At 48.0% G+C, this 10,000-nt stretch overlaps 1 protein-coding gene across 1 annotated transcript in view; it reads right to left on the bottom strand.

Moving 5' to 3' along the window:
- The window catches only part of ptprfa (protein tyrosine phosphatase receptor type Fa), a 248,725-nt gene that overhangs the window by 75,092 nt on the left and 163,633 nt on the right, over window positions 1–10,000 (bottom strand). Inside the window, exons 15-17 of the mRNA XM_063201608.1 lie at window positions 6,641–6,758; window positions 4,080–4,661; window positions 904–1,007 (exon numbers count right to left, since the gene is read on the bottom strand). Of these exons, the coding sequence (XP_063057678.1) occupies window positions 904–1,007; window positions 4,080–4,661; window positions 6,641–6,758 (804 nt within the window). The remainder of the gene's footprint in view (window positions 1–903; window positions 1,008–4,079; window positions 4,662–6,640; window positions 6,759–10,000) is intronic.

The raw sequence follows: 10,000 nt of genomic DNA, 5'->3' as shown, positions 1-10,000 counted from the left end.
GTCATGGGTTGATTCTTGCTTACACACACAGGAGACAAATCCTGCTCTTGAAACTCTAACGCCACTGCCAAATGGCCTGACTCAATATCTGAAATATGCTGTTATTGTCATCACTGGCTTCTTGCTTTGGTGCAGCTGGAACTACTAAGTCGACATGCTTGTGAAACAATGTTACAATGCCCTTCCTGTACTTCTCCTGATTGTTGGGTGAAAACTCCTTGTGAGTGTGTATTATAACACCTTAGTAACAATGTTATAACCGCTGCGTTATTCACAGGCTTGTGTGGTGGTGTGTGTGTGGTCCTTAGTAGCGTTGTTGCTATATTAAGACCCATTTACTGTTTTACCCAGCAACTCTTTTCTTTGTGAGTTCCCTCTGCATTTTTCATGACTTGGGAATATAGGGAAAAGCCCGGGCTGACTTGGCTGCTCATTCTCACTTTGTGGTACTGTGTACGATGACAAGCAACCCCCCCCTGCTGGTGGGTTATGGCTGTGAACAAGCGTGGGAACGTGACTCAAGACTGTTCCAGTGGTTGCCAAACTGGGCCTCGGGACCCCTAGGTGGGTTGTGGCAGTACTGGACCCTGGGTCCCAGAGAGAAGGGACTGTTTTCATAAAATGTTAAATATATGCCTTCATATTATACATGTAATCATTCCATACATATGATTAGCAACAGTAGTCACTTGTAGTTAATAAATATAGGCCAAGTTAGCAGAAATGAAGGGACAAAAATCCTGTTTGGCATTGGATTATGGGAGGTGTGGTTCACATTTTTTTTGGTTAATTTTAAAAGGGGGTCCCAGAAGAAAAAGTTTGCGAACCACAAATCTAGTCCCTGCTGGTCTGGTGAACTCACCACCTCTCATGACACATGTCTGGCTGCAGCGAGGCCCTTACCTTGAATGGGTGCGCTGGAGAGTTGAAGTTTTCAGGGACTTCCCATGTCAGCAGCACGGAGCTCTTCATGACCGCCTTCACGCCAAAGTTTTTGGTGAATCCGGCTGGGGTGATAAATAAAGAGACGGAGGAGAGGAGAGAAGAGAGAGGGAGAGAGAGAGAGAGAGAGAGAGGGAGAGAGATAGAGAGAGAGAGAGAGAGAGAGAGGGAGAGAGATAGAGAGAGAGAGAGAGAGAGAGAGAGGGGGAGAGAGATAGAGAGATAGAGAGAGAGAGAGAGAGAGAGAGAGAGAGAGAGAGAGAGAGAGAGGGAAGGGAGGGGAAAGAGGGGAAAATTGGAGTGGTGTGTGTGTGTGTGTGTGTGTGTGTGTGTGTGTGTGTGTGTGTGTGTGTGTGTGTGTGTGTGTGTGTGTGTGTGTGTGTGTGTGTGTGTGTGTGTGTGTGATGTGGGGTAGACACAGGCGGTAGGAGAGGGAAGACACAAAGAGGATAGGAAGGGAAACAGACAGTAGAGAACAAAAAAATTACTGAGTGCTGAATGAGAAGACAGGAAGTCAGGCAGCTGGGGCGAGATGAGTAGAGGAGATACGTCTAAGGACGACTGGGCTGAGTGGAGCAGAGTGCTGACGGCTACGGTTAGCCAGACCAAGACACCACAGGAGAGGAGGAGAGGAGAGGAGGAGAGGGGAGGAGAGAGGAGGAAAGAGGATAGGAGGGGAGAGGAGAGGAGAGAGGGAGAAGAGAGTGAAGGAGAGGAGAGGAGAGGAGAGGAGAGGAGATAACAGAGGAGGAGAGACATGCATGAGAGGAGAGGAGAGGAGAGGAGAGGAGAGGAGAGGGAAAAAGAAGACATTCCAGGAGAGAAGAGGAGGAGAAGAGAGGGAAGGAGAAAAGAGGAGATGATTGGAGAGGAGAGAGGAGAGCAGAGCAGAGGAGAAGAGAGCAGGGCAGAGGAGAAGAGAGGAGAGGAGAGGAGAGGAGAGGAGAGAGGAGAGAGAGAGAGGAGAGAGAAGGGGAGAGGAGAGGAGAGGAGAGGAGAGGAGAGGAGAAGAGAGGAGAGGAGAGAGGTGGAGAGGAGAGGAGAGGAGAGGGGAGGAGAGAACGGCGCTTGGAGGAGAGTCTCCAGGACAGGAAGCAGCCAGAGGCGGTGGCCATTTATGGATGCCATGATTCGCCTCCCTCCCTGTCTCATCTAGTCTCATACACAATGGGGCTGCTCTGGCTCTCCACTGTCTAAAACAAGAGGGGCTCTGAGAGAGAATCACAACAAAAGAAAAACTTCATACCACAGAGGCAAAAAAAACCCACCAAAAAAAGAGGGAGATGAATTCCCAAGAGAAAAGACAATAAAAACCTCTGTGATGATGGGTGAGGGGGGAACGCGGGACGGGAGGGGAGGGGGGGTTGAAGAGGGGAAGTTTTCAGAAAGAAACCATCCCGGTGTCACGGCAAGGTGGCAAGTGATGGAATACCAGAGAAAGTCGACCCATTTACATTTCAACGCGGGGCAACCGGCAGAGGGGAAAAGAAATTATCGCGCCGCCCTTATCAAGGCGTGCACGCGCTATCACACAGAAAAGGTGAACGGCAACTCAGTCGGAAGAGCTGGCTAAGCAGAAAAAAAGGAGCGATTCCAAACAGACCATGTAAAAGAGGTGGTGGGTTTTTTTTTGTTCTCTTTCTCTCTCCCTTGCTCTCTTGTGCTCTTTCTCTCTCCCTCATCGCAGCATATGTCCAGACAAATACGAACAATAGGGAGAGTGTGGGAGAAAGAGAAAGAGAGAGGGAGAGAGAGAAAGAGAGAGGGATGAGGAGAGAGAGAGAGAGAGAGAGAGAGGGAGAGGGAGAGGGAGAGGGAGAGATGAGGAAAGAGAGAGGGAGAGCACAGGCTCAGAGGGTTACGCTGCACTGGTTAAGACACCTCGGTCCACTTACCACCAGCTTCCACAAGCAACGCAGCTGTTCTCTCAACTACCATCTGCTCTGAGAGAGTAAAATCGAGTGTGTGTGGGTTTGGGTTTGTGTTTATGTCGGTTTGTGTGTGTGTGTGTGGGTTTGTGTGTGTGCGTACGTGCACGTGTGTGCATGTGTGTGTGGTGCCTGGCAGATGAAGTGTGATAGTGTGCAATGAGACTAACTGCAGCTGAGCAAGTCCATGCCTGAACAAAATACTAAGTGCAATCTTGGATCGAGTCATGCTTCTGTGTGTGTGTGTGTGTGTGTGTGTGTGTGTGTGTGTGTGTGTGTGTGTGTGTGTGTGTGTGTGTGTGTGTGTGTGTGTGTGTGTGTGTGTGTGTGTGTGTGGTTCTTTGTGGGGTCTAGTTGTGTGTACGTTTGTTTGTGTGTGTTGTGAGGGCATATGTGCAAAGGCATCTGCGACGGTGCTGCAAAAGCTTGACCAGTGGGCCACAGGAGACAAACGCTGCTTTTTAAAACCCTTGCATGTCTATGTGTACTGCTGCATTGTTTATTTATATAAAATGAATATGTATGAATCGGTGAACTCCCTGTTATGTGTGACTGTATGTGTGCGTATGTTTGTGTGGATGTGTGTTTATATGTGTGTGTGGGTCTCTGTGAATGAATTTACAATGGCCTGTCATTGTCATCTGTGAGTATAATGAGACTGTGTTTGTGTGTACGTGTCTGTATGAAGGCCTGTATACTCCTACGCTCATTCCCCTTGCAGCCTTTCTCTCCCTCCTGCGCTCTGTATGTGTGCTTATGTGTGTGCGCATTTGTGTGTGCTGGTGTGCATGCCTGTGTGCTTATGTGTGTGTGCGTGTGTGTGCGTGTGTGTGTGTGTGTGACTGTGAAAGAAAGTAATGACTCATGGATATACCCATGTGTGTCTCAGTGTGTGCACGTGTGTGTGTATAATGTGTAATTTAAACCCATCACCCATGCAAACCCCCTCTAACCAATTCCTACACACTCACACTTTCTCACTCACTTTCTATCTATGTTTTTTTTTCCCTCTTCATCTTCATCCCTCTCCTTTCCCTCTTTCCTCCTCCTTGTTTCCCCCCTGTTGCTGTCTCTCTGTCATTTACCTATTCCTCTTGCCCTCTCTCACTCTCTCTCTTTTTCCCCTGTACCGTCTCTCTCTCTCTCTCTCTCTTTCTCTCTCTCTCCGCCCCCCATCCCCCCATTTCAGTCCAGGTCCAAGTGCCTCACCTATGCCGCCCTCGGACATGGTCCTGCTCTGGATGCTGGGGCTGAGGGGCCCTCCCCCTTTGCTGGTGAAGGCCCTGACGCGGATGTCGTAGGTGGTGTCCGGCTGCAGGCCGTGGATGGTGAGCGTGGTGTTAGCCGTGCTGTTGGTCTGGTTCTGCTGGCGGTTGATGTCGCGGTACACCACCACGTACTGCACCACGCGGCCGTTGCGCTCGGCCAGCGGCGGCGGCTCCCAGGTGAGGGTGGTGGCGGTGGCCGTCAGGCCCACCACGCTCAGGTTCTGCGGGTAGCTGGCCGGCACGTCCTCGGGCGTGCTGATCTCCTTGGTGTACTCCTCGCCCAGGCCGGCGCGGTTGCGCGCGCTCAGCCGGAACAGGTAGGTGGCGCCCTTGTGCAGGCCCGTGACGGTGTAGTGGTCGTCCGTCTTCTTGAAGTCGCGCGAGACAAAGTCGCGCTCCTCCTCGCGCTTGTACTGCAGCCGGTAGCCCATCAGCTCGCCCACCATCTCCTTGGGCGGCTGCCACTGGATCAGGGCCGTGTTGCCGATGGTGGTGCTGATCAGCATGGTAGGTTTCCCTGGCACTGAGGCCGGCACAAAGAAAGGGGGATAGAGAGAGAGAGAGAGAGAGAGAGAGAGAGAGAGAGAGAGAGAGAGAGAGAGAGAGAGAGAGAGGGAGGGGGGTTCAGGGCAAAAGAGAGAGATAGATTGAGAGAGGGGGAGAGGGATAGATAAATGACAGACAGGAGAGGGAACAGGAAGATGGAGACAGAGAGAGTTAGAGAGACATAGAGAAGCATACAGTAAAAGAAATGTCAACGTTATACACGTTCAGCATCATTTCAAAAAGTGGATATTATTTCTATAAAGACAAGGCACGCATGACTGGCCATCTCCATTAAATGTGGCAGTCATTTTCTGTACTCTTCTATATGTGGAAACAATGTGCATGGTCGGCTCTTTATGTGTTGAAATAGTGTCTATTTCACAACCAACATCATAGAAACATCACCAAACTTGGCAGGGAAAAGTGAGGAACACATAAGCGCAACACACATGCACAGAAGACTGTGTTAAATGAACAGGGATGAAAGGCAAAATAAATGGGGTTAAATTCACAACTACAGTGCAAAGCAGAGTGGGCCTTATTTTGAAAGGCTTTGGCTTACAAGTGACCTATGCACTAATGCTACTACTGTACGCTGTGCAAGAGGCGTTGCGGTTAGAGCGGTAAAAGCAGCAAACAATCCATCACATGTCCTGCCAAAAGAACGTGAATCTTGGCACCAAACACACGCATGTCATAAGCAAAGCACCTACCAAAATTCAGGTCAGTCAGAGTTATGCGTGGAATAGAGATGCACACACACAAAACAGACAGACAAAGCCTTGCATTTTTAGAGAGATTATTTCTCCACATACATCATACATTATGAATATAATTTGGATTCCTACTGTATAGCAGCATTTGTGGATTTGATGATACTAATCTATTTTTATTTACCTAGAAGCTCTATAACAGTAACCAAATGGACTGAAACAAACATGTTATATTAAAATATCAATCTCACAGACAACATTACAGCCATACTATTACATCTGTTAATGTGTTTGCCTTTTGCCTCGGAAGGGGAAAGAGCATGACAATGTATTTCTAATTTTATTGTACACAACATACCTATAAAAACCTAAAAAGCCTCATGTGTCTGAGTTTCCACTAGCTACAGAGTGTGGTGTTTAGTTGGCATTGCACTGCTGTAAGTTCTCACAGCTGAGCACTGAACACAGCCAACACTGCAAATTGTCCTTAAACATGTGTACAGACCTTGAACAAACAAAAGACACTGACTATTATTTTATGCAAGCTTGACTACTCACATAAACACAGACTATAGCCCCACTAGCATCATGAATGTAAGGAAGATAATTGTTATCCTCAAAAGCATATAACCCTCCCTTCTTTCCAGCTTCCACTCATCTTTCTATGGTATGTAAAGCATGACCACCTAAACATGAACACACATCCAATAGAACTCCTTCGGCTGGTGTGCGTATGTGTCGTACACGTAGAGCGTGCCAGAGCGGTTGTTGTTATTAATCCGCTCGTGTCAAGGGGATAGCACAAACCTGACAGCCGCAAACCTGCCGGAGACCCGACTGCTAATCTTCATTTACGCCGAGCTTCCTGATCTGCCTTGATTGGGTGAAAAGTGTCACTTGCGGGCCGCCGAGAGGCACGTCAACTGTCTCTGGGCTTATCGCTTTAATACATTCAATAAATTAAGCTGCTGCTACTGCAACAGAAGCTGATGCTATTATGCACGGGAAAAACTGTAATGCACTTTGTCCCGTGCTTGTGTGCACACACACACACATGTCCAAATGTACCCACACGCACGCAGAACCATGTGAGCAGCACAGCCACACACCATCATAATGGTCTGAACTCTACAGGAACCCTAAACTGACATGTCTCCTCGCACAACTACTAATCTCATGTGGCGTGCAGAGCTACTATTCCCCAACCAAAAACACACACTATTAGCCCTTAGCACACACACACCTGCGCCCGGCGTCACGACCACTTTGGCCTTGCTCCGCGCTCCGTCTCCTTTGGTGGTGTACGCCGCCACGGTCACAGAGTAGGTGGTCTCCGCCTGCAGACCTGTTATGTAGGCCTCCTGGGGAGAGGGAACACACACACACACACAAACACACACACAGGCACAGACACACACAGACAGACACACAAAGCCACAGGTCAGGCGGCGGTACTGACATCCCTGCTTCCGTCCCCGCTCTACTCCCGCTGATTGCCCAGCCAGGCGTGCTCTCCATCTCGTCAGCTGCGCTGTGCTTCAAACCATCCCCAGGCTGCTGGGACAGCATGGACCACACACACACTGGAGAACATATTCACACACACACACACCAATACACACACACACTGGAACACATTTACACACACACACACACACACACACACACACACACACTGGAGAACATATTCACACATGCACGCACGCACACACACACACACACACACCAATATTTCTTGGAGAGAGAGAGGTTAGTGCGGACAGCTCCCAAACCAACGGAAGAGGGAGAAAAAAAGAGCAGGCAAACTAAAAATGGCGTGCCACAGGAGGGCTTGTGGTGAAGCACTTCACTGAACACAGTGTGCCATTTGGGGACAGCACACTGATGTCACCCCGTGTCATTATATTGTAAGACACTTCTTCATTGAAGGATAGCATTGGGTAACATGGTGTCGATTTTCAAAATGTTGTAATTGTGGTGTCACTCTGACGACTAGATGAGATGGCACATGGTGAAATTTGGAAATATGAAATGTGAATTATTCATTTAATTAAACAGAGATACTTCAGTTTGATGGAGAAAAAGAATACAGAACATGTCTTTGAAACGGCTAAACAACCACAAATTGCAGCTGTTGAGGCAAGATCGAAGGCTACAGCTACAAAGGGCTAATGACTAGCTTGGAAAGAGCACTGTGCTACATCAGTGGTTATCTTTACTACAATCTGCTATTTCTTTAGCCTTCCATCCGAATAATGAATGAGATAAGCCTTTTTTATTTTATTGTTTAATCCATTTTGATGCACTTCGCAGTTGTGTTAAGCACAATGTGCAGAAAAAAGATTACCATGCATCCAAACAAACACACCTCCACAAGCTAATATAGCTTGTGTATAGTATAGCTTAATATAGCTTGTGTTGTTAGTATTGAAATGGACAGTGCTGGAAACAAAGGTTAATGAGCGTGTGCATGAACACAAACACACATCTGAACGCACACAAACAAAATCCTGGATCGTCCGCACAGCACACCTTTGGATTTGTGTCATTAACATGCAAAAGGCCACTTCCCACACACCAAGAAACACACTTACGATTAACATGCACAAACAAAGACACACTGACATAAAACACAGCCCTTCCTCCTCCCAAGATAAAGCTGGAAGGCATATACTGTAGCCTACATGTGTGCAAACAGAAGCAGTCACAGATATAGAAATATTCATCCACAAATATGTATGTGAATTTACACACACTCACAACAGAGACACACACACAGAGCGACAAACAGACACACACGCGTAAACACGCGCGTGCACACACACACACACACACACACACACACACACACACACACACACACACACACACACACACACACACACACACACACACACACACACAAGCACACGCGCACACACACAACCCCGTCACCACTTTCTATGCTGTTCAAAGCATTGGCAGGCCTCATTAAAACATTTACATTCGGAGGGAGGCAGAGTGAGTGAGATGTGTTTCTCAAGGCCAGGCAGGCAGCAGTCAGAGGGGGGTCTTGCGCGCTCGCTCTCTTCTTTCACTCTCATCATCATCTCTCTATCATCATCTCCTCTCCTCTCCTCTCTCTGTCCGCCTCTCTCTCAACCTGCCTTGACTTTTTCAGTGCTGCATATGAAGGGAGGAACTGTGCACTGTGGAGAATACTGCACGTGTGCTGTGCGCATCTGCGTTCGTGTGTGTGCAATGCAAGCACCCACACAGTATTACATTGCAGTATATCATTTTCTTCACATTGCTACACTACATGGGCAGGGGAACATAGATGCAAATAGGAGGGAAAATAATAATTAACAATTAGACAAAAAAAAGAAAACCTGTGACTCCAGTCATTTTGTCTGTGGTGGATAATTAGTGGAGGTCTTTCATATTTTTAGTGGGGGAATACATGTTCTTTTAATCCCTCGCTTAGTTATGAAGGCAGAGGAACACCCAGGGTGCCACCAATCCCCTCCTCTTCTTCTCTCTCTCTCCCTTTCGCACGCTCTCTCTCTCTCTCTCTCTCTCTACCCGCCTCTCCCATGCTCTTTCTTGATGCTCCCTCTCTTTCTCGCTCTCGCTCTCTTTCTCGCTCTGTCCGCCTCTACCCCCCGTGCGGTGCGCCATTAGATGGGTGCCCCTGGCTACACGCGGGGACCCCTTCAACTGCCGAGCCAGACTTGACTGCTGGCATGCGTGGGGAAATTAGCATGGCCATACAAGCAGGCGCGGCCTTCCATAGGAACGTCTTTAATTACAATTTCATGGGCGCTCTTTCACATCTTTATTGCATGATATTTAAAAGGGAGACGGAGAGGAGAAGATGAATGGGGGGAGGGGGGGGCAGAGACAGAGGGAAGAGCGAGATGAAGGTACAGTGTCAGAGGAAGAGGGAAAAGAAGAAGAGAAAAAGTGTGTGTGTGTGAGCGAGAGACAGAAATAGAGAGAGAGAGACAGAGAGAAAGAGAGAGGCAGAGAGACACAGCAAGAGGGGGGGCTCTACCCTGGCTAATTAAAGCCTGGCGTTATAATCACTACTTGCGCTAAGTAGCAGTCAGAGCAAGCTATTTTCAGTGTTAGCTCACTTAGGGTTTGGGGAAGAAGCAGGCCGAGAGAGGGGGGGGGGGGGTCGACGCTCTTGGAGGGAGGGGGGGAAAGCAAGATGAGAGAGAAATGAGAATTATCTGAAGCTATTAAGTTTCTTTTAAAAGCCTCATTATTTAAATTGAACAGGATTCCCTTTTTAGTTTTAGAGAGAGAAGCGTTTTTTTTTTCCATTTCCTCACTCTCAACCATTTTCTCAATTAAGAAAAAATATATTCTCATCAACTCTCTTGTTTTCTGGAATGCGCTAGGAGGAGGGTACCATCCAAGAGAGAGGCGTACAATAAAACACATTAGCAATGAATCACCCTTGCCCCTGCTTTTCGACCACATCCTATCTTTATATTCCCCTCATGTTGCTGGCTATACTAGCCCTGTGTTTATTCAGGCCAAGGCAGTAGACTAGACCAGTGGTTCCCAAGCTTTGTCAGCGGAGACCCCCTTGTGGATTTAAGACTATTATAAG

This window comes from Engraulis encrasicolus, chromosome 6 (genome assembly GCF_034702125.1).
Source record: "Engraulis encrasicolus isolate BLACKSEA-1 chromosome 6, IST_EnEncr_1.0, whole genome shotgun sequence".
Lineage (NCBI taxonomy): Eukaryota > Metazoa > Chordata > Actinopteri > Clupeiformes > Engraulidae > Engraulis > Engraulis encrasicolus.
Note: the sequence above shows the minus strand (reverse complement) of the source record. Positions and strands in the feature narration are given on the sequence as shown.